The 24,762-nt window shown below is 41.5% G+C and overlaps 1 protein-coding gene across 3 annotated transcripts in view; it reads left to right on the forward strand.

Moving 5' to 3' along the window:
- Window positions 1–24,762, forward strand: part of TGFBR3 (transforming growth factor beta receptor 3) — a 286,700-nt gene that overhangs the window by 135,700 nt on the left and 126,238 nt on the right. For all 3 annotated transcript variants that reach the window (XM_045547542.1, XM_045547545.1, XM_045547544.1), the window contains exons 6-13: window positions 3,833–4,001; window positions 5,663–5,810; window positions 11,285–11,474; window positions 13,709–14,043; window positions 14,461–14,613; window positions 17,738–17,875; window positions 18,053–18,211; window positions 21,943–22,242. In XM_045547542.1, coding sequence (XP_045403498.1) covers window positions 3,833–4,001; window positions 5,663–5,810; window positions 11,285–11,474; window positions 13,709–14,043; window positions 14,461–14,613; window positions 17,738–17,875; window positions 18,053–18,211; window positions 21,943–22,242 — 1,592 coding nt within the window. The remainder of the gene's footprint in view (window positions 1–3,832; window positions 4,002–5,662; window positions 5,811–11,284; window positions 11,475–13,708; window positions 14,044–14,460; window positions 14,614–17,737; window positions 17,876–18,052; window positions 18,212–21,942; window positions 22,243–24,762) is intronic.

Consider the following 24,762-nt stretch of genomic DNA (forward strand, 5'->3'; position numbering starts at 1 on the left):
GGTGGATACTGATGTCAGAGACTGTGCTATATGCAGAAGCTGTATCAGAGGCCTTCACACTCATCCACGTAACCCCACCGTAATCCCAGGAGGAAGACATCATTTCTACCATTTTACAGAGGGCTTAGTGGAGGGCTAGATGAATTTGCTCGAGTTCACATTGCTACCAAGTGATGAAGCCAGAACTCAAACCCAGGTTTCCTGACTCTTGAGTCTAATGCTTTTTGCCTGATGCTGTAGTTAAATCTTAGCCAAATAAGCAAAACCTAAAAATGAAAGTGGGCTGCCCAGATGAAAAGACTTGTTTAGTTGGGGTAGAGAGAAGGGGTTTTGTATAAGAGGTAAGCTCAAAAAGTCTAAGTTTGTTACAATACTCTCGTGGTAGTCAGGTGGTTAATAATAGAGGTCAAATCCCGTTGAGACAAAATGAAAAATCTTTTTTAATAAAGGTTCTAAGCCCTGGCCAGTGGGCTGCATTTTTGAAGCAGATTTCTAGTAGCATGAAAGAATGTTGATTACCCCTTGGAATTTGTTAGAATAAGAAAATTTGTTATAATAACATTTAGAATGTTGGACTCTGTTCTCTTGACAGTGCATAAGCTTCTGTGTGCAGCAATCACCTGCTCTGAGAGCAAGGGGCTGTCACTTAACTGGAAGTGAACTTAAAGGACCTGGTGTCCAGTCCAGTAAAAATTGGTTAACTCCTTGATAACACCTTCAGAGCCCCCGAAACTTGACTGTAGCCACCAGTTGGGTACAAGTCTCTGGGCCACACCATGGAGAAAGCAATTAGGGAAAGTAAGATTCCTTGTTTGGGTCACTGGACCACAAGGTGATGTCATTTGTCACCACAGGTCAGACTCCACTGAGCAAGTCTCAGCAGCCACTTCGTAGAAACTGACCTGTCTCTATCCTCCTTGTTCCCAGGCCCTAAGCCCCCTCTTGCTCTAACCCCAGTCATTCTCAGTATGGTTCCCACCCCAGCAGCATCGGCATCACCTGGGGACTTGTTAGAAATGCCTGTTCTCAGGCCCAAGCCAGACCAAACCGAATCTGGTTTACTAAGCCCTCCAGGTGGTTTCAATGCTTGGTAACATTTGAGAACTGCTCTAACCTATATACCTTGAGTAGAAGAATTGAAGAGTTTTGTTCTTATTGCAACTGGCCTCACTAACTGCAGGGCTTCGAGCAACACTGATTTACCACCAGAGTCTTGGTTTCCATGGCAGGTGTCTGCATTGCTTCCCAGGTTCGTTCCTCCTCTCGGAGTGTATCGTTCCAGGTCTCAAGTCATTTGTCAACCTTTTCCTGAAATACAAATAAGCATGTGACTTTTTCCCCCAAAACTTGCCAGGTTTCTACCCAGGGATTCCCCTTTGTGGTTTCCTTTCTACTTGGCACTTGGTGTAAGTTTTGGTGCCAGGCATGAGGAAAGTCACGAGGAGGGGACTGCACACACAACAGAAAGGGATCGGCTTATCCAGCTTAGTGACAATAGCATCTGGGACTGGAGCCCGTAATAATAGCAACTTTTAAACAATTAAACCTTTCCTAGTGGTTTAACATGGGTGAATGTTTTGTTATTTGTCTCAAATCTCACATCATTGTTTGTTAATTCAGGAAACATATACCATGTGCCTACCACATGCCAGATACACACCAGGTACACCTATGAACTGAATATGCAGACCATAGTCCCAGGAGGGTCCTAGTCTCTTGAGTTCTAGACTGGCCTGTCCCCGGCCCATGAACACATCTTAATTAAATTTCAGCCCTGCCATTCAGTATCATTTTCCATCCTGTGATCTGGGGGAGGCATCCGCAGGCTGCAGCTGCACAGTGTGCATACCTCATCTGCTCATCTGGCAAAGCCCGCAGCAGATGTGGAAGGAGGCTGCTCTAGCAGCCTGAGTCGGCAGTCTTGGGCTTTTCTCTCTGGGGGATTTTAGAGAAGACTGCAGAGTGCAGAGCCAACACTCTCTTGAAGTGAGCCTGACAAACAGGAACCCTGTGAACTGCTTTGGTCCCCTCTGTTCTGGGGTAGTGCCGGGGGTGCTGTGGTGGCCAGAGCTGTGATTCCTTGTGTATGCTGCAGACTTCAGCACAAGGGGGCTTGCACAAGTTGGGGTAGGGGAAGGCAGTGCCAACCCCATCTTGTGCCCTCCTGGGCAGATTCCTTAATCCTGAGTGAGACTTTCATGTGGATTTGAACCCTGGCGTCCTGTCCCTAAAACGAAAAAGGCAGAAGTCTGTTTTATTATAGTGCCAGGCCTCTGATTAATTACCCCTTCTGAAAAAACCTTGCTACACCTAGAACTTCCTTGACACTGGTCCCAGCTGTCACCCTGCCAGCAGTTTCTTTCAAGTTCTGTTTAAACATTTAAACCACCGTATGGAAATCCCATCAACCACAGTGCTGTGTAAATGGCATGTGCTGTCGGGGGATTGTCCTCAGACTCTTGGTACTTGCATCACTTTTCCAGGTGGAGGTGGCGAGCCAGCCTCAGCACAATGAGATAATGTTTGCAAAGGCAGCTTGTAAACCGTCAAGTGCCATATAAACAGCGGTTGTCTGTGTCAAGATTGTGAGACAGAGTGAAAGTCTGCCTGCCTTGTTTCCCCCAAACCTCCTACCTTGAATCTTCAGAGAATAAAGTTCTGTGAGGAGTAAATATAAGGGAATGACTAATTCTACATGGTGGGCCAGAGAATTAATGAGGTGGCTGGTTCTCCTAGTAGCTGAAACGGCAAATATCCGAGGAGGAGTGCCCTTGGGGGTAGGCTAGATAGTGGACCCAGTGTTGAGTATGCTGAATGAAATACCTACCTGTTGGGATTTAGGTGGGAGATGCTTGGTAGACAGATGACAGTACACATCTACAGCTCAGAAAAGGAGTCATGATCTAGGTACAAGTTGAAGCCGTGGGAGTGATTGAGATCATCTAGGAAAAATGTGAGACAAGAAGAAGATTGAGGAAGGAGCTGAGGTTCTTAGCCTTGGTTTATATTGGGATCAACTATGGAGCTTTTTACGAAGGAAAGCTGCTTGGGCCCTGCCTGGATGTTCTGAATCAGATTCTCTGAGTTGGGGTCCAAGCAGGTGGATTCTGACATGCACCAAAGATTGAGGACTGCTGATTTTTTTTTTTTTTTTTTTTGAGACAGGGTCTCACTTTCTTGCCCGGGCTAGAGTGAGTGCCGTGGCATCAGCCTAGCTCACAGCAACCTCAGACTCCTGGGCTTAAGCGATCCTACTGCCTCAGCCTCCCGAGTAGCTGGGACTACAGGCATGAGCCACCATGCCCGGCTAATTTTTTTTTTTTTTTTTGTATATATATTTTTAGTTGGCCAGATAATTTCTTTCTATTTTTAGTAGAGACGGGGTCTCACTCTTGCTCAGGCTGGTCTCGAACTCCTGACCTCGAGCGATCCACCCGCCTCGGCCTCCCAGAGCTAGGATTACAGGCGTGAGCCACCGCGCCCGGCCTGGACTGCTGATTTTTAAAGGATTAGCAGAGGAGGAGGAACAATGAAAGAGACGTGAAAGATGGGTCAGGGGAAATGGATGAGGACAGGAAATATCACAGAGAACAAGAACGGAGAGGCTTTAGACAAAGAGAGGCCACTAAAATTGGTCAAGAGGAGGTTACCGGTGACCATAATGGGAGGCATTTCAGGGCAGTGGTTGAGGGGTTTGCAGATTAAGGCCCTTCCCTTGGGCTTATGGTTCCCTGTGTCCTTGCTCAGTGTTGCCATCACCCTCTTTCCTTTCAATCTGGTTATCACATGGCTCGGTGGTTTGAAAGATTGCCCTGTGCTGCTTTACTTTCAGATCAAGTGTTCCCTCCCAAGTGCAACATAGGGAAGAATTTTCTCTCGCTCAATTACCTTGCTGAGTACCTTCAACCCAAAGCAGCAGAAGGGTGTGTGCTGTCCAGCCAGCCCCAGGATAAGGAAGTACACATCATCGAGTTAATCACGCCCAACTCCAACCCCTACAGGTAAGCGTGTGTGAGTGTGTGTGTCCTCTGAGAAGAGATGGAAGTAAAGACCTTCCTTGACTTGAGGTCAGGAAAGGGAAGGGAGCCGTCCACGTCAGGTGTGGCTCACAGAAGCCTTGAAGAAGGGAGTAAAGGCACCGGTGGTATATTTGATATTCCACATCTGTCTCTAGATCCCATATGTTCCAGATGAGTTCCTGAAGCCTATTCTGAACTTCTGGATATTAATTAAAGGACACAGTCACTCCATCATTATCCCCGTTGATAAAGGTTATCCCTGATAAGAAAAGTACAAAATGTGCCTTATTAACATAATTATCATTTTAGTAACATTCTGTTTTTAATAAAGTTCTGTTCATAGTGTCCTTAGAGCACTTATGTACGCAGAACTGTTTACTTTAAAGCTCTGTGTGTGTCAGGGGAGAGGACCTTGGGGGAGAGGTTAGTGAGATGATAGTGGAAAAGCATAGTCCAGCCTACTATTGGTGCAACTTGCCTCTTCCTTGTGTGTGCCGTCTCCCTGTTATCTTCCTAGCCCTGGAATGGAAATTTGACCTTCTCTGTCAAGAATAATTAGAGAATTTTTAAAAAGAAAGAAAAAGAAAGAAAAGCTAGGTCCTTCTTCCAGTTTAGCCTGCATTTCAGGTAGACTGATGACTTAATTTAAATTTATATTGTAGAGGGATTTCAAAATAAAAATTCTAATCAAGTTTTGATTTTAAAAATGAATAAACTACAGATCAGTTTTGGTGTAAGATTCTGTCCTGTCTGCACAAAGAATTTTGTGGAAAGTTAAGAGAACAAGAATAGAAGCAACGTGACAAATGTGCTTAGATATTAAACCTAAGGCCTCATTGAAGTATACCACATATTTTATGCTTTACAAGTGTGTAAAACCAAGATGGAAATAAAGGCTTTTCCCTTAGTTCAGAATGACAGAGATGTTATTGTTTAGTAAAAAATTCTCTTTTATACTGAGTTCTTAGAAGTTTGAGTTGTGTTCATCAATTTTCCAGTAATCACTTGGTTGACCATCTGTTTTCTTTATTTTAATAACTATATATCCAGAAGTTTGGAAAAGTAAATGCAGATATGATTCTGTAGCAGTTGTTAATGGCTTAAGCAAACCTTATATAAATCAAGAAATTCTTCAGCCTTTTGCCTCTTATTTTATTCTCAAGTTTCCTCTTTTTTTTTTTTTAACCACCATGCCTCCCTTCTCCCCGCCATCCCCCACTCCCCAAACTGCCACCCCCTTCTGTTTTGAAGGAATTTGAGCATATACAGCCAAGTTGGGAAGTTATACATCGAAGGTGTTGAAGGTTGAAAAAGCAACCATCCTCCTTCAAAAAGTAAACTCTTCTGGTTTGTTCAAGTCCATCTCAAACAGTGGCTGCATGAAGTAACCACCTTTTTTTCCCCCCAAGAAGAGAAAAACTTTAGTGGCTAATTATCAGCAGGCGTATGTTTCTATTGTTATGTAAAACTATTTTGTTATGTGAGCAATAACAATCTGTTTTGCACATGTCATTGGCCTGGGATCAACTCCAGCTTTTTAATCAACTGGCCAGACACTGGAAACATGAAGACTTGGAAGAGGGGAGATAGTTGCAACTTTCTGGCATTTAGGTCTTAACTTTGCCTTTGTTTTCCATTCGCAGTGCTTTCCAGGTGGATATAATAATTGATATAAGACCTTCTCGAGAGGATCCTGAGGTGGTCAAAAATCTCATCCTGATCTTGAAGTGCAAAAAATCTGTCAACTGGGTGATCAAATCTTTTGATGTTAAAGGAAACCTGAAAGTCATTGTAAGTTGGTCAAGCATTTCTTTGTTTTGATGACTAGCAGTCATATAAACTATGCTTATATGTGTTAGTTTGTGAACTTTCTGCTTCTCTGAACTTTCTAAGCTCTCTCAGTGATGTTTCACTTTGCCAAATAGGCCGCTCCTGTATAGGCCACACCTATAAAATAGGTATGGTGGTTAAAACATGGCCTCTGGGGTCAGGACAGACCCAGGTTTAAGTCCAGGCTTTTCCATTGCAAGTCCCTTAACCTCTCTGAACCCCAGCTGTCTCATCTGTGAAATTCCTAAAATGTATTAGTGTGCTTTCCAGTCGTAGTTGAGGAGTGGTTGAGGAGTTTGCAAACTAAGGCCTCAGTGTCACGGTCCTGAATATCAGCTCTTACTTTAGGATTAGGTACTTAGGGAAGGTATGGGAAATTAGGGTGACTCCAGCTCGTATAATAGATTTTTCATTTTGAGTTAAATATACGATATTGGCATATCTTTTTGCTTGCTTCTAACTTCTAAAGGTGAAACTCTGATAGAGAAACCACAGTGACTGCAAGGTTAGTGAGATGATAGTGGAAAGTATAGTCCAGCCTATTCCTTAAGCCTTCTATTTAATGAAGGCAATGTGCTAATGAGGCTTAGCTGGTCGGCATGGTAGGTGAACAGCAGCTGGTTTCCTGAAAAGTTGAATGTTGAAATTTGGTGAAATAAATCTTATCTCAAATATGTGTAGGGAATAACTATTTGGCAGAATAACTATTTGGAGTGAATTATGTTGAAAGTTAAAAAAAAATCCTCCTCCCCATTTTTAAAGGAGATAATTTAGCATCTCTTGTAGGTTCAAATTTTTATGCATTGTCTTTTTTAAAAAAAAATGGCCAGTTTCTCTTTCAGTACCTGAATTGAATCAATTGGAGTGGGTTTTATGTTTTCACTATTTTGGGACAGGGATGCCTTTGGTTTTGGTATTATTCATTCATTTATTCAGGGCACCTTCCATGTGATACCACAGTGAGCAAAGCCAACAGTTCCCTAGGCAACATCATGTAAAAGCACTCACCAGAGGCAGCAGGCAAAGCCACGAGCACACACATCTTAATTTTAAAGTAATCATTTCTGGTTCCTGTGGGGTTTTTTTCCTTCAGACTTTGAGAGGATCCCAATGTGCCATCATGCGTAACAGTGATACATAAATTTTGTGTCAAGCCCCAAACCCAGCCATGATTGTCTAAAGTCAGAACTGTTTTGATTGCCTTCCCTGGCCTGGCATGGGGCGTGTTGGTGACCTGGGATGTCTGCTGCCTTTGCTGCCTGGCACACCGACCAAATGTTTTTAATTTCAGAATAACAAAAACAGGAAAGGGAATCATGCTTTGAAAGGCAAAAACATACGGTGCGTTTTAATTCCCTGCTGGAGTTCTTGTGTAAATATTCCTTCACTCTGACCTTTCGGTGGCTCTTTCCCTCCCTGAGTGTGTGTGCCTGGTCTGTGGCAGTCCTGGCGTTTGCTCTGAATGTCCCCATCTCTCATCTGAATTAGAATGGCTAGAAATGAGATGGCTCATCCCAATGCAGGGTCTGTTTATATTCCTCTCCTTGGCTGTACTCCTGTTCCAGCCCAATTTTGGACAATGCATGACAACATTACTTAACAATTAGGTAATGTTTCACGATGTTCTTTTTTACGCTTTGTGATTTCTCAACTCCCTGTTTCAGATGTGAGTTCTGACTGTGCTGTGAGGGAGAGGTACCTGCTACTACAAAGGTATAAATAGTGCTTAGAAAGGGGGAAATGGTTTATAGAGACCTTGCTTCTATTATTGCCTTAGAGACGGCATGATGGACTGGAAAGAATCTTGGCTTCCTGCCAACTAGGACTAGGTTTAAATCCCATCTCCAATTGTCATTACTCCCAGTAGACATTGGCTTAACTCACCTTTAGACAATAACTCACCTTGAGAGTTATTATGAAGTTTAGTTGAATTCGTTCACTCATTCATTCATTCATTTATTTGACAACTATTTATTTGTTAAGGGCCTACAGGGTTTTTCATCTAAAGCACTGGACACACTGGGCACATGGCCTGCATGTGGTGAGTTCTCAGTTATATGTGCTGCTTAACTTCTGTGAGTCTCAGGTTCTCCTTCCCTAGAAAAGGAATAGGAATGTCTTTCTCCTTATATTCTAGAGGAGAATTAAATAAGATGATATATGTAAAGCTGCTAGCACAGTGCCTGGCATAAAAAGGGGGCACAGGCAACCTTCCATAAGCAACCCGTTAAGAGTGTGTCTGTAAGAACAATAGAGTGTTTCTCTAAACAAGGTGAAAACAAAGAAAAGTGTCTGCTAAAGGAATTGCAAGGAACTTGATGGAATAAATTTGAAGACGAGCACTGTTAAACATGGGTGGCTTGTGCACGTGCGTCAGGGGTAGAAGTGTCCGCATCGCCATGTCCGGCTCTGGCTCGTCCCTCAGGTCTGCTATGGACCATGCATAATCACTTTTATGGTAGGAAGAACTTCCAAGACATAACAGAATAGATGGAGTAAACTTGTTGAAGGTTTACTCTTACATTATTTCATGTGGCCTCAGGACTTCAAGGTTGGTGCTGGCCAGCTTGTTCTTAGGAAAGAACATATTTATTTATTTGAGACACAGTCTCACTCTTTTGCCGGGGCTAGAGTGCCATGGCATCAGCCTAGCTCACAGCAACCTCAAACTCCTGGGCTCAAGCAATCCTGCTGCGTCAGCCTCCAGAGTAGCTGGGACTACAGGCATGCGCCACCATGCCCAACTAATTTTTTCTATATATTTTTAGCCGTCCAGATCATTTCTTTCTATTTTTAGTAGAGACGGGGTCTCACTGTTGCTCAGGCTGATCTCGAACTCCTGTCCTCAAGTGATCCACCCGCCTCGGCCTCCCAGAGTGCTAGGATTACAGGCGTGAGCCACTGCGCCCAGCCAGGAAAGAACATTTTTAAAATCCCAGTGGGAACAGGCACTGCACCCTCTGGCCAACACCTTCCCCAAATACCCCCTCCCCTATGCCATCAATTCTGATGCAAATATTGGAGAGGGAGGGTGTAGGCTTTTGGACTCTTTACCTAGCTCATCATCTTTTGTGAAGGATATGGCTGGGAAAGATAGTGGTAGTGTTTGGAGACCTCCTTGAACACCCTCGTTCAGGGTGGCTCCACTAAAATTGGAAAAAGTCTAGAGACTCCCAGAAATACAGGGTGAAGAGTTTGTACAGTGCTGGGAACCACCTGCTTGCTACTGTCCCAAGCATTGCTACTTTACAAATGTGAAGATGGATGTCTAGCCTTTTAACTTCTGAGGCATAATCAATATAGGATGTATAGCACCTAGATTTAATGTGGAAAAGTATAAACGGATCATTCCATATTGGTACAAAAGGACAGGTGGCAGTTATGATGATAGTATTCTGGAAATAAGATATTTTCTCAGCTGTCCAGCAACATGAAAAACTAGGGCAGATGAGGCCAAGCAGTATTGTTTAGGCCAGTGGTGTGATTCCAGCCAATGCAAACGACACGCCGCTTTGAAAGTCTGGAAGAAGCCGTGCCTAAGAAACTGCTGTTGACTAAATGAATAAAAAGTTCTCAACCAGGTTTTTCTTAGCTTCAAAAGGAAAAAAAAAGTTCTAAGAATAAATTGGATCCTTCCTTACCTCATTTTACTTTCCTTTCTTCCCTCACTTCCTCCATTCTTTTAACCCTTCCTTCCCCCAAGGATTTTCCTTTGAATTGGAGTTAGAACTAAAATATTCTGAGTCTGTTGAGCTGAGTTTACAAATGGCTGCAGAACCTGGTTAAAGCTGTGTCTGGTTCCTTTGTGCGCAGTTGTTGTGACTGGTGAGTCTGGCAGTTTTCCCACAGATAAGCACTTTGGGTAATAGGAAAATGCACGAGGTGAGATCCTTTAAGCTTTGAATTGAAATATGTGTCCTCAGCCAATATCCCACAACCAAACAGGCCGAGAGAACTAGAGCCTGTGAATCCTTTATGGTTTTACAGTGGGAAAGGATTAATATTTAGTCATGTTAGGGGCAAAGAGAATGGGAAACAAATGAGGAATTTAGGAAAAATGCTGCATGTATGCAGGAGAAAATCATTGGGCATGGAAATTAAAGTGATTTTCATACAGCATGAAAATGGCATAATCTGCGTGCTGGATGGGCTTTCCAACCCCGTTGGAGCAGTTGTTGAAAATCTGGTGCCTTCCCTTTGGGGTCTCACTGCAGCATTCAGCTCCCTCACCCTCTGACAGGATCACCCCTGCTACAGGAGTCAGCAGGTGGCGTAGAAATTTACTTCCATGTCCTGGTTACTCAGGGTCTATTTATATACTTTGCCAAAAATATTTCTATCATCTTGATTTTGTAACTAGTTATCTGGTGAAAGCTAATCTTATGAGTGACTTGTATTACTGGATAAAATATTGATATTTAGAGAAACAGTAACCTAAATTAATTAATTTTTAGAACATAGAATGAAAGCATATTCAATTATAGAATTGGCAAATGAATACAATTACAGGATTGCTAAATTGATCATAACTTATAGATGAAATATAAACATTGGTTGTTTCATCATGTAGAATTTAATAGTTTATAAAGATGGCATAATCTCCACACTGTAGTACAGTCACATGCCACATAACAATGTTTCGGTCAACAATGAACCACATGTATGACCGTGGTCCCAAAAGATTATCTTACTGTATTTTTATTGTACCTTTTCTGTGGTTAGGTATGTCTGGTTACACAAATACTTACCATTGTGTTACAGTTGCCGATAGTATTCGGTACAGTAACGTGCTGTACAGGTTTGTAGCCTAGGAGTAATAGGCTATACCGTGTAGCCTAGGTGTGTGGCAGGCTATACCATCCCGGTTTGTGGAAGGACACTCTATGATGTTCACATGATGAAATGACAGGAAGACGCATTTCTCAGAACATATCCCTGTCTTTAAGTGATACATGACCTGGAACTAGATTGTGTCATCTTTCATTTAAATCTAGGGGTACTGGAAGTAGAAGCATGGGCATTTTTGAGCAATGTAGTATGTACATTTGTATATTATACTTTATATGTAATTTTAAATAAAAGTAAGGGAAAGTTTGTTATATATATTTGGTGGATGTGTTAATAATTTAAACATTAGACTATAGGGTTACAGACTAGGTATACTTAGAATATAGCTACTTACATGTTACTTGATTATTTTTATCAACATAAGACCCAAATGGTATGATCAAACAGCATGCATCGATCTCTCTTAATCTGCTGTTAAAGGTTTTCACCTCAGTTTTCTTAGCCCAAGGAAAATAGGGATCAAAAGAGTAAATAATTCCCCCACATACAGTATAGAATCTATTTTTGTTTCAGATATTAATTTTTATTGTTATTTAAAACACAGTTTAATTTTAGACTCATGAGTGAAATTTTGCTATTATCTTCAGGCTCCTAACAGTATTGGCTTTGGGAAAGAGAGTGAAAGATCCATGACAATGACCAAATCAATAAGAGATGACGTTCCTTCAACACAAGGGAATCTGATGAAGTGGGCTTTGGACAATGGGTATAGTCCAGTAACATCGTACACAATGGCTCCTGTGGCTAATAGATTTCACCTTCGGCTTGAAAACAATGGTAAGTATGTATGAATTTTTTTTCAGTTGTATAAAAAATATCCCCCAAATGAGGCTTTCCAGTGGGAAACTCTCATTTCAGTTTATATGGTGCTGTTTCTTTGTTGCGCATTTTAATAATTTGTTTGACTACATTTTACCAGAAGGCTTAAAATTATCTAGAATGATGATAGATTATTTTAGGGAAACTGTCTTTAATACAGGTTTTTCAGTAACATAGAGTTGGTTGCACATCAGAGAACTTTGTTATAGACCATCTCCAGCATGATTACATTAGGTTCTTCTCTCAGAGGCACCCAGCAACCACTTATGGCTGAGAATACAGACGGTTAAGATCGCAAGAAAGAAGGCCACGGTCAGAGGCTGAATCTTACAGGAAAATAGTCATGAGGACTCATACTTGGGCTTTCTTACCCAGAATGCAGGCAGGAGTTACTACCACAGTTTGATGGAGCAGAAACCAGAGGCTCAACAAGTTCTTGAGGTTTTCCAGAGTCTTACAGCTAGTATGACTCAAACCCCAACTTTTCTGATCTCCAGACCTGGTCCTCACCCCATGGTACCACTACTGAGTATAATGCCAATAGAATGAAGATTGGGAGTAACAGGTTCAAGTCCCTGCTCTGCTGTTTATTCACTATTTGGGGAGGAGTCACTTAACCACTGAGCCTCAGATTCCTCTCCAGTAATAGGGGAAAAATAATAGGACCTACCTTAACAGGGTTGTTGTGAAGGTTTTTATTAAAATACAAATTAAAAATCCTCCAAAGGTCTGACTTCTTTAGGACCCATACATTTGTAGCATCTTTTTCAAAAGGGTAATATTGAAGGAGAGAGAATGTCCACCTGTCACCTTCACTTGCAGCTTGCACTGAGATGGATTTGACCTGAGGCATACATCTGTTGGCTTTAGATAGTGGATTTAAAGAATACTGCAGAAATTATTATTTCTTTTAAATTATTGAAAATATGACAAAATACTGAGTATTGCTAGTATGGAAATGTCTCTCCCTTTGAAGGAGTAAGCTCTTTCTTTTCCCCTTAGGGACTAGGTTCTAAAAGGCCAGGTTGCCCAGATACCTGTTAGAATTTAGCAGTCAAAAAGGAGGTGGCAAAATAATAATTCTAAAACACCAGTGTTGTTTCAAAACATCTTTAGAGAAACTAAAAGAATCTCTAGATTCAAGGAAAGTATTTCAATGAGATTTGAATGGAATAATATTGTCCCATATAACTTACTTGAATCACAGATTTTTATAGCTTGTTGAGCCCTAGAAATCATCTACCTCAATGGTTTTCAACCTTGGCTACACATTACAATTATACAGGGAGCTTAAAACATAGTAAAGATTGGGTCCCACCCCAGAAAGTCTGAGTTTTAATTGGCTTGGGGTGCAACCCAGGCATAGGGAAATTTTTTAAGCTCCCAAAGTGATTTTTAAAAGTTTTTAATTATTATGAGTACATAATAATTGTGTGTATCTTTATAGGGTACGTGTGATGTTTTGATACAGGCATACAGTGTGAGTTAATCAACTCAGGGTAATTGGGGTATCCATCCCCTCAGGCATTGATCATTTCTTTGCATTGGGAACATTCTAATTTCACTCTTTCAGTTATTTGAAAGCATATTGTTGATTATAGTCACATTGTGCTATCAAATATTGTTCATTCTATCTAACTATATTTTTGCACCCATTAACCATCCCCACCTTATCTCCCCTTCCCCAATACCCCTCGCAGCCTCTGGTAACTGTCATTCTACTCTCTGTCTCCATGAGATCAGTTGTTTTTAATATTTAGCTCACACATATGAGTGAGAACATGCAAGATTTGTCTTTCTGTGTTTAGCTTATTTCACTTAACATGATGTTCTCCAGTTCCATCCATGTTGTTGCAAGTGGCAGGATTTCATTCCTTTTTGTGACCATATAATATTCCTTTTTGTATCCCAAATGATTTTAATGTACAACCAAAGTTGAGAACCACTGATCAATTCCAGCCCCTTCATTTTAAAAACTGGGAAACTGTGGCACAGAGAAGTAAGCCACTTGCCCAAAGCCACTCAGCTAGAATTCAGCCTTCCAGACTCCTAATCACTTTTATACATTGCTTGTTAAGAGTAATTTTACACCTGCCCAGTGTGTGCTCATTTCTCCTGTTCTACCTCTAATGATGATGATTGTGGCCTGGCATCAAACACTGATGAAGTTTTGCCTTCTTTGTCACCACCAGAGGAGATGAGAGATGAGGAAGTCCATACCATCCCTCCCGAGCTGCGGATCCTGCTGGACCCCGGCACCCTGCCTGCCCTGCAGAACCCACCCATCCGGGGTGGGGGAGGCCGAAGTGGAGGCCTCCCCTTTCCTTTCCCTGATATCTCCAGGAGAGGCTGGAAGGAAGGGGGAGAAGATGGGATCCCCCGGCCAAGGGACCCTGCCATCCCCAGCATACAGCTGTTTCCTGGCCCCAGAGAACCGGAAGAGGTGCACGGAAGCATGGATGTCGCCCTGTCAGTCAAATGTGACAACGAGAAGATGATCGTGGCTGTAGAAAAAGATTCTTTTCAGGTCAGTGCAGTCACTTACAGGGGAGAGGAGAGGCCGCCTCCTTTGCGGCCTCGCCCCAGTCCGTGTCCATTATTTCCTCTTATCTCTTTCACTTTTGAACTCCAGAGACTTAATACTGTTTTCTCAGTTGGATGGTTCTACTTCCCTTTGGCTGCGATTCTCACCAGTTCCTGTTGTTCTCAGTGAGGGGAGGTTCCAGATCTGTGTGTGTCAATATTTTGCTATTGAATTTCCAAGGCTAACAAACATAGTACTTGGGCTGTTGAGAGGTGGGTGGCTGGGAAGAGGTGAGTGGGGGAGGGGTGTGCTGTGGGCCTCTAGTGGCCTTGACTTAGAAGACCAGGCAGCGCGTGTTAGCTGTGTGCAGGAGACCCGCTTGTGGGCCCTCCTTTATGGGTTTCGTGGTTGTTGTTTCAGGCCAATGGCTACCCAGGGATGGAGCTCACCTTGTTGGATCCTGCCTGCAAGGCCAGGATGAATGGCACCCACTTCGTTTTGGAGTCTCCCCTAAATGGTTGCGGTACTCGGCACCGGCGGTCAGCCCCCGATGGTGTGGTTTACTATAACTCCGTGAGTGTTCTCTAGAGCAAAGCTTTGCCATTTGCCAGAGCCTTACTGCATGTTACCTTAGAATTAGTCTTAACATTTCTATGAAAATGAGGAAGGGCATATGCTCCAGGCCTGAACAAAGCCAAGTGTCACTTCTGAACAAATAGGATGCACTTTGACCTAGAACTCTTTTGTTCTATTTGCTTTATTGGTGAGTCTTTGAAGGGAGTTGGGAGGCCCTGTTTTCTCAGCTGGAGTTGGGGTGATCTCACCCACCCCTTCCTTTCATCCCCTGATGGCAAAAGGTTCACTGGCAAAGTGATTATGACTTCTCTCTGTAGCCAGACTGCCTGGTCCTTATGGGGATAAGGGCCAAGGCCTTGAGCTATGTGAGTAACCGCCATTACACAACCGAGCCAACCAGATGTGTGGTCTCTCTGGCCTTATTTGAGTCTTGCCCAGAAGTAGGAGGACTTCTCTCTCCCTCATGAATAAAGATCCAAAAAGAGAATTTAAAATCTGAAAGGAGCTTTTAAGAAAGTATTAAGTCTCTCTCTCCACCTCTAACAAAGACCCTAAATTGAGGAAAATCTCCTACTTTTGAAATTACCTGGAGAAAGATTCCACAGAGTTTGCCCAATGATAACCCATCGCAATAGCTAACCTTCACTTTCCAGAAACTCTCCTTGTCCGTTCATCTGCATCTTTTCAGATTAAACTCATTCTCTTAGAAATGGAAACTAGGCAGTGAATATTGAAAGAACTTGAAACATGAAATCTCAAAAGAACTTTAAAAGTGCTAATTTTGAAGTTTGGGTTGTCCTTTTGATGGTTAAAAAAAAAAAAAAAAAACGCTGAGAGATCCCTGTGCCCACTTTTGACAGGAGGTGGGTGTGTGTGTGTTCTTAGGGCTCACTCCAGCTGTGACATTGGGTTGGGTGGGTGGGCCGTGGCTACGAGTTCTTCCTACTGCCCGTCAACCGATATGCTTGGCAATCAGAGCAGAGACGCTGGCAAGCAGGGGCTCTGGGCAGTGTGGTTCACGAGCAGTGGCTCTCCTGTGAGCCCAAGTTTATTGTTCCTCGGAGAATCTTAGAATGTTGGAGCTGGAAAGAACCCTGAGATGAGCTCATTCAACTTCCTCATTTTGCAGGTGAGGAAATTGAACTCCAGAGAGTTGAAAGACTTGCTTAGATTTGAGGTGAGGGTCTAGTTAATGGCAGAGCCAGGATTGAATCCAGCTTCCTGACCTCTCATCCTCTCATCTTTCCCTGACCCCAGACTGGCCCAGCTAATCTCCTTGTTTTACTCAAATAATTTATTAGCCCGTGATGTCCTGCTGATTACAGCACTAATTTTCTTGCATTTATCCAGTTTTCCCATAGATAATGAATGTCATATATTACTGATAAACTTGATTTTGGCATTTTAAAACTGGTATGTAAGTTAGTACTAATAAGAGGCTATGGTAATATGTCTGTTGAGTAAAACCTGTTGGCTGCTTCAGCAGAGAAAGGCATATTATGACCCCTGAAAGTCCCTTTTTTCTCATTTCTCATATATTTTTGTTTTCTTTTTTTCTTTTTCTTCTTCCTTTTTTTTTTTTTTTTTTTTTTTTGAAGAGACAAGGTCTCGCTACATTGCCCAGGCTGGTCTCAAACTCCTGGGCTTAAGTGATCCTCCCGCCTCGGCCTCCTGAGTAGCTGAGACTACAGGCTTTTGCCGTTCGGCTCTTTCTTTATTATGATGTTCAGGCTTAGCAATATCCTAGATACTTGCTTCAGTTGAGTTAGTACTTTCATTCATTCATTCATACATTTATTATGACCCTACATTTCTTGTATCAATACTTTCTTTTGAGGACCTGGTAAAGAAGAGACAGGTGGTTTTCCTTCATTCTCAAGAAATTAGGGTTTTATTTATGGGGTCATCATCCTTGGGTGAGTTTTTCCATTTTATTTTGAACTAATCAAGGAATAATAATTTCAACCAATGTTAATATAGATTGTCCTGGAATAAAACATAATGTTCTTTCCTGCATCCATACACCATACAGAAAGATATTGGGGAAGAAATGAGCAAAAGATAGAGGAGTATAAGAGCAAAGATGAGGTCCTTTGCTTCTAACTCAAGCCAAATTTCTTTTTCCTTTTCCTTCCTTCCTTTCTTCCTTCCTTTCTTCCTTTTCTTTCTTTCTTTCTTTCTTTCTTTCTTTCTTTCTTTCTTTCTTTCTTTCTTTCTTTCTTTCTTTCTTCCTTTCTTTCCTTTTCTTTCTTTCTTTCCTTCTTCTTTCCTTCCTTCCTTCCTTCCTTCCTTCCTTCCTTCCTTCCTTCCTTCCTTCCTTCCTTCCTTCCTGTCCTGTCCTTTCCTAATATTTTTAGAGACAGAGTCTCAGTCTGTTGCCCAGGCTAGAGTGCTATGATATCATCATAACTCACTGCAGCCGTGAACTCCTGGGCTCAAGTGATCCTCCTGCCTCAGCCTCCCAAGTAGCTGGGACTACAGGTGTGGCCACCATGCCTGGCTAATTTTTTTTTAAATTTTTTGTAGAGATGGGGTCTGGCCATGTTGTCCAGGTTGGTTTCCCAACTCCTGGGCTCAAACGATCCTCCTGCTTCGGCCCCCTAAAGTACTGGGATTAGAATTGTGAGCCACCATGCCTAACCCTCCAACCAAATTTTCTACAAACCTTAAGGGATACAAATAACAAAAGCTCCTGGCAATAGCCAACTCTTAGTATTTCTTAGAGTTTTTAATATAAAGACCCTTAAGGAGAACTCACTTCTCACAGTATAGGTGAACCTATTGACAAGTCCATTCAACTCCATTTCAATGTCTAGTGTTTTCCCACCATTTAAATAATTTGTAATTATTCAATATAGTTACAAAATAAATCAATATTTTTCATAATGGAAAATATAAATTTTAGTTCAGACCTTAACTTGAACCTGCATTGAACTTCTCCTTATTCTTTACTGCTTTGAGGGTAAAATCCTAAAAAGCTTAGAGTTTTTTTGTTTTTTGTTTTAAAGTCAGATTTTCAATTTGCATCTGAATTTGTTACATGGGTGTTCATGTGAGATAGAACCAAATGCTTGTGATTTGGTGTTTTTATAACATTGGCTGTGCTTTCTTTGCCTTTTAGATTGTAATACAGGTTCCCTCCCCTGGGGATAGTAGTGGTTGGCCAGATGGTTATGAAGATTTGGAGTCAGGTGATAATGGATTTCCAGGAGATATAGATGAAGGAGATGCTTCCTTATTCAGCCGACCTGAAATTGTGGTAAGTGTTTGTTGTCAATAGGTAGTTTGTAGAGAACTGTTGTCTATTTTGTTGGCTTTAGTTAAGGACAATCAGAAAATGAAATCAGATGTTAAAGGCCAAAGCTCATAAAGCTACAGGGCCTTCACACTTCTTGTGACTATGATTTATCTTCATTCATTTTGGTTTTTTTTCCAGTTTAATTGCAGCCTGCGGCAGGTGAGGAATCCCAGTAGCTTCCAGGACCAGCTCCACGGAAACATCACCTTCAACATGGAGCTCTACAACACTGACCTCTTTCTGGTGCCCTCCCAGGGGGTCTTCTCTGTGGCAGAGAATGGACAGGTTTATGTTGAGGTGAGACCCGAACCTTGGCTTGTAGGTTAGTGCTGAGTTGTAGTTCCCTGGCAGTAGCTAAAGCACCCCGTGCAGACCTCTTCCTGCTCCTCCTCCCAGACCTCAGACAGCTGTGCTGAGGGCTTGGCTCAGAAAACATTTCCAGGTTGATTTCCGATCAAAGCAGGAAATTTCAGGATTTAATGCATTGTGCTAAATGGAGAGTGTATTTTGTTTAAAAAAAATCAACAATAGTGTAAATTCTACTAATGAAGCCCTGTCCTTGTCTTGTCCTTAGCATTTTTGAAATAGTATTAATAGTTCAGTAGTTGCAGTGTCAGGGTTAACCATGGATTATTGCAAACCACTTCATATGTTGTCTTTTAAATTGTACTCACTTTTAAGTGAAATGCTGCGTGCTACCCTGTCTCATAAAAAATTTTTTTCTAGATCATCTAAATATCTGTATAAATTTATTAAAACTATTTCTTATATATAATAATAATTTAAGGATAGCATAAATCTGGAATGACTACAAAATAGTAGGTAGTGGTGGTGATAATGAAATGACAGCTAACATTTATTGCAGTTTTATGTCCCAAACACGGTTATAAGTATTGTAGCAATTAATTAACTCTCCAGGGAAATCTCATATGACAGGACTAATATCTCCATTTTATGAATGAGAAAACTGAGGCACTAACTTGTCTGAGGTCACACAGCTAGTGCCTATCGGAGTTCAGATTCAGAGCTCTTACTCAGGCCTTCTGTCTGCAGAGCTCACACTGTTCTCAACTGGATGCTACTATCATTTATCCTCAAAGTGCCATTGGAAAGGGGAGAAAACATAACCTCTTATCAATGCAGATATCCAGGTCCACAGATTGGATTCTAGAGAACATGAATCTTATGGCACCAGGATGTCTGCTGTTTCTTGTGCCCTGGGTACAATGTTTAGTGTTTCCGCTGGGCACATTGTCTGCTGGTCTTACAGGAACGTCGTTATCTGAGGAGCAGGTGTTTGGCGCTGAGCTGCAAGCTTATAAGGTCGAAAGAGGGTATTTCCACATGTTAAAAGTGACTTCAGTGCACATATTTCTATTTGGGAAAGACAAGGAACTCTCACATTTGCGCTGACTCTGGGATGGAGCTTGCTGGCTCTAGGTATTGTTTTCCTTGATCATGTGGATTCTGCCTATCCTCTTTTTGAGTCCATGTTCTGAGAGTTCTTCTGTTTGTTTGAGTACAACTTTCTTCTCCACTGTGAAAAATATATTGCTTTCTATACCTAATCATAGATCTCTCCCAATCCAAGACCGCTGTTTTCCTTTGCCTTTTTGACTGCACAGTCTGCATGTGCAGTCGGTCAGTGACTCCCTCTTGTGCTGTGGATTTTAGGGGTGCTGCTTAAGTGCAGTTAGTTCTTCTCCAAATGTGTGTCTGGCTTTGCTAATTCATGGCTTTGCTGGTTTATGCTAATCAGTGGCCAATCTTCCTTGTGTATCTTACCCTGGATGGTTTGAGTTCCTCACCGCTACCTGCCCCCGCCATGCCTGCAGTGCTGTCTTACTTGAAATGTGTTTTTGGTAGGGTTTTTTTTTTTTTCATTCTTATTTTCCCATTTATATCTTCATATTTCATCTATATTTTTTGTAGTTAAATTTGGTAACTATGAAAAAGACATTGTCAAGTGATTAAAAAGAAATGTACTGAATCTTTTTGCTACCACTTTAAATATCAAGTACATTAAGGAGACTTTGGGGAGAGGGAAAATGTTATAAATTACTCTATTTTAAAGTTGTTTGAAACTACCAAAAATACAAGATAGAATCTGTAAATGTTTTGCTAATTAGGATAGCAGCCATCCCTAATCTTTGTTTTCCAGTTTGGACTCCACTGCTGATACGAAATTTTTTACTTAGGTTAAGTAAAACTTATGTAAACAACTATAACAACTATAAACAACTGTTAATTACCATAAAAGTTTTAAATCTAGAACAGTACTACTATAATAGGTGGCATTTGTTGACTATCTAGAAACCGTGTTGTTTGCATAGAACTTTTCCTTTACCAATTCTCACCACAACTGTGTCTCATAAGTACTAGTGTCCTTGTCCTGCAGGTGAGGAAACTGAGTCTCAGAGTGCACAGCACATGAATGCCATAGCATGTGATTTCATTGGACTTGTCTCTCTCCAAAGCCTGTGATCCTTCTACTATTTATTTCCAGTCTATTTTAGATTAAAGATATTGCTGATGATATTTTCTCCCCTCCAGTACAACTTTTTCAGATACCCTAGACATTTTGCCATTATATACTTTGAGTTTAGAGAAAAGATTTGAAGTCACTCTGTTACACATTTTTGTAATGTGGGTTCTGAATTCACGTTAAAGGGTACTTTTTAGTAATAGCATGTATGTAATCTGACATCTTTCCAAGATAGAATATCTTGTTTTTCAAAAATATTGCAAAAATAATGAAGTGTCAGTATTTACAGAAGGTGACCACAAGGTGACATTATCATAATCCTCTTCATCCACATCCTCCTGCGTCTTGCGGTCTCCATTGTTGAGTGTCCTGTAGTTAACCACAGAGGGATCTGCTTTGAATCCGTGGTGCTGTGGATCCTAAGCCCCACGCGATGTCAGGGATTTCCCCTGGGTGTCTCAACATGGAAAGTCTGTTTCTACCACTGTGTCCTTTGAAATGATTCTGGGGCTGTTGGCCTGTGGGTAATCAGACTGACTTTCTTTCTAAAGTATTTAAGTTTGTTTTGATCCTAAGTTTAGTCAAGGAGTGAGGCATGGGGGGAGGGGCAGTTCACACAGTGATCCCTGTGTCACCAATTGGAGAATCTAAGCTGGTCCGGGGATTTTAGCTGAGTTCAGGATAGTTGAAGTTTGAATTCTGTTTACACTTGGCTAAACACTACTTCTTGTTGCTAAAGAAAAGGACCTTAACAAGATTTGGACATAGCCCATACAAATGTTTTGTAAGAGGGACGTGTAAATGAGTTGGAAACATTTCCAGATTAGATTTCCCTTAAACTACCCCTGGGTTTAAAGACTGAAGGGAAAGTACTTGGCAAGGCTGGTTTGGAACTATGAGCAGCTGGGACACTTTGCCAGGCCTGTGATGGCCACCAAATTGCACCATCCCTGACATCAGTACCAGAGGCCAGCTCTGCTGTCTTGCCGATGAAGCAGGACTAAGATGAATCAGTAGCCTTACTGCCATGTTCCAGGCTTACTCTGACTTGTTACAGTTTAAAAGCTCAGTCTTCCTGCCTAAGTTAAATAGATTCTGCCTCTGTACTCTGTTTTATGAGCAATTTTTAAAAAGAGCTTGGCTTTCCAGTATTACATTGTCATGACGTTAGGAGCTTTGCCTATTGGTGTTTTATTTATTTTGGAAAATTCACTTTAGGTGCATGGTGTGCTTTTTGCTTTCGTCTCTCAGAGAACTTATGGGAGACGGAAGAGACTTACTCATCTTGTATTTGAATCTGCCAGACGGGTATTGGAACTAAATAATTGACCGTCATCATCCATATCAGGTTTAAATGGAAAATAGTCTTTCTTCAAAGAATGAATGTTACTTCTGTAATTAGAAAGAAGGCTATATATATGTTAAGAACATAAAGCAATGTCTCATCTGAAGGGCTATGTTGGTATACTGTCCTTGTACATAAAGTTAAAGTGAGATGCTATTAATAACTCATTTCTGAATTCATCTTTCTGTTCTTTTGTAGGTATCTGTTACTAAGGCTGACCAGGAACTGGGGTTTGCTATCCAAACATGCTTTATCTCTCCGTATTCAAACCCCGATAGGATGTCTGATTATACTATCATTGAGAACATTTGTCCTAAAGATGAATCTGTGAAATTCTACAGTCCCAAAAGAGTGCGCTTTCCTATCCCACAAGCTGAGATGGATAAGAAGCGATTCAGCTTCGTCTTCAAGCCTGTCTTCAACACCTCGCTGCTCTTTCTACAGTGTGAGCTTACTCTGTGTACCAAGAAGGAGAAGGACCCCCAGAAGTTGCCTAAGGTTAGTGGGCCTTGCTCCATTTGCACTGTTAATTTGGCATTTTCAGATAAGGCAGTGATCTACTGGAAAAGCTTAACTCCAAGGTCATACAGGTTGAAGCTTTTGGTTTTGGAACTGCCCGATTGAAGTAATAAAGTCAATGTTAGCAGGGAACAGTGAGTTTTATGGAGTCTTAGAGAATAAATCCTGACAGTATGATTTTTTTTTTCCATGTGTGCTACTTAGCGTAATACCTTACAAGTGATAAATCAAGACTGTTTTCCATTGAGGGGGAGGTCTGGCTTTATCTTTGCTTTTCAGATAGTGTGCGGTGCCAAAAGTACAACAAGCTGAAGGACAAGTTCAGTGTGAGGATTAATTTTTCCAGGTCCCGCTGAGACTTGTATTGTAATTGTTTTTTAACCTTCTCTCTGTGAATTATAAGGTTGACTTGTCTCAGGAGGACTTCTAAGGGAAACTAACAAATATTTTAGTTTTTCTCAGTTTCATATCAGTTCATCGTGTTTGCCTTCTGTCTCTCCCCATATTCTGTTGCCAAAACAAAAATCAGAACTGTTTGACCCTGGAGAAGTGGCTGCGATGGGGGAGATCTGCAAGGTTAATTATGATACTGTGTAGGCTGGCCTTACGTATGAAAGATATCTTCTGCTGTAGTTGTGTTCCTGTGATCTGCCATAATTACATATAATTTCACATGTGCATTTATTCTGTAGCTGTCTCACACAGTGTAAACTGACTTCTCATCCTTTTGTAGTCACATTTCAATCCATGCCTAAAAGGCTAAGAATCAAGCTATATAATTAATAATGTATGTATGGAATTCTCTCATTTACTACACAGCTGTTAGTTTTAGGTGTCTCTATTATTGGACAGATTGGTCTGCGTCCCTTGCACCCTTATATTCCCCTGGGCATCCATTTCTCCGATAAGGCCAAAGAGATTTTTGTTTATATATGCAAATTCAGCAAATACAGTTCACAGTCATTAGGGAGCACATACGACGTGATTTAGACTGTGTTCATTAGCTTATTTCTGGAAACACTGATGCCTTAGCCTTGTGGGCATTCACCTTCCAGTGGCCATCAAGGTTGGGGTATAGTGGACAATGGTAGAGAGAACTTAATGCTTGGCTGTGGACCCAGCTGCTGCCTGTAGGCAGAAGGGGATATCTTTTAGGGGTGAGGAACCTGGGAAGGGAGGCCTGGAAATTACTAGGGATCTTTGCTGGTGGCTTTGGCTATTACCTCTCTCCAAACCTGGCTTGGAACAGCCCAGCTTCACAGTGTATTAATCTGTGAAAATTAATCCTAACATTTCCTTCCAGAACACTCTTAAGGAGAGTTGTAAGTCCCAGGGGATGACATGATGGGATGTGCATGCGCCTAAACCCCAAGTCACCATTTACCCCAAGGTAGGATACAGTGGGGAGAGCCTGGGACTGAGAAGGAAGGCCTGCTGCTTCCTAATGGGGCTTTACGTCAGTCCCCGGCCCCCTCAGAGCCTGTACTTCCTCATCTATAAAACTGAAATAATAACACCTGGCTTCCCTCCTGCATAGAGGAGCAAATGAGACAGTAAATAAAACAACTTTGCATTTTTCAGCAGAGGCTTAGGATGAGCTGTTACCACTGTCTTCCTGTGTGCTGCTTATATGTAGTGTTTCCATATTTCTAGTCACTTCTGAATGCTTTCTGTGACAATAAAGGAGCCAAAGCATTTTCTGGGGAGAGGCCTCAAAGATTGTTGGGTCCAACCCTGCCCTTTGCTGCTGCAACTGAGGCCCAAAGAGTGAAGTGTCTCACCCAGGGTCACCCACTGAGTTAGACATAGAATCCTAGACTCTTACTTTAACTGAAGAACTATTAGGAAAGTAAGAGTAAAACAAAATAGAAAAGTAAATGTAAATATTTTCAATAATCACTCCTCTCCACAGAAAATTCATCGTTCCCTCTGCAAGAGAGCTATTGTAAAGGTTTTTCTTTTGGGGGGGTGGAGGAGTCTTCTCATATTATGTGCCTGACTGGCGTGGTGCTCAGAGCAGCAATGACAAGACTAACGGCTTTGCTGTGTTGTGATCAGAAGAGTGGAACTTACATAGTTTTGGGGATGCCCGCTATAATCTTTTTAAGTGATTGATATATTTCTTCTTACAACAAAAGTGAATGGGTGTCATTTACATTAGAATTTCACCTATTGGTGAGTATTGACAAAAAAAACCAAAGTTATTTTAAAGGAAAAGGTACTGGAGTGTAATCATATATTTTCAAAACAGATACAGGGGGCCCAGGGATGCTTGTTAATAAGTTTGAGGCCTTAAAATAGCTAGAAGCAGCTGACCTCATGGCCTCTACACATGGCACAACTCCCCAGGACCTATATTTTGGAACATTAAAAGCAGATGACCCTGGAAAGTTTAATTTCGCATGAGCCTATGCCAGGATTAAAAATCAGACAAACTCAACAACATGATTATCTTTTTGGACAGTACATATAAAATCTGTGACGTTCATAATGCAATAC

The sequence above is a fragment of the Lemur catta genome, chromosome 3 (assembly GCF_020740605.2).
Source record: "Lemur catta isolate mLemCat1 chromosome 3, mLemCat1.pri, whole genome shotgun sequence".
NCBI lineage: Eukaryota > Metazoa > Chordata > Mammalia > Primates > Lemuridae > Lemur > Lemur catta.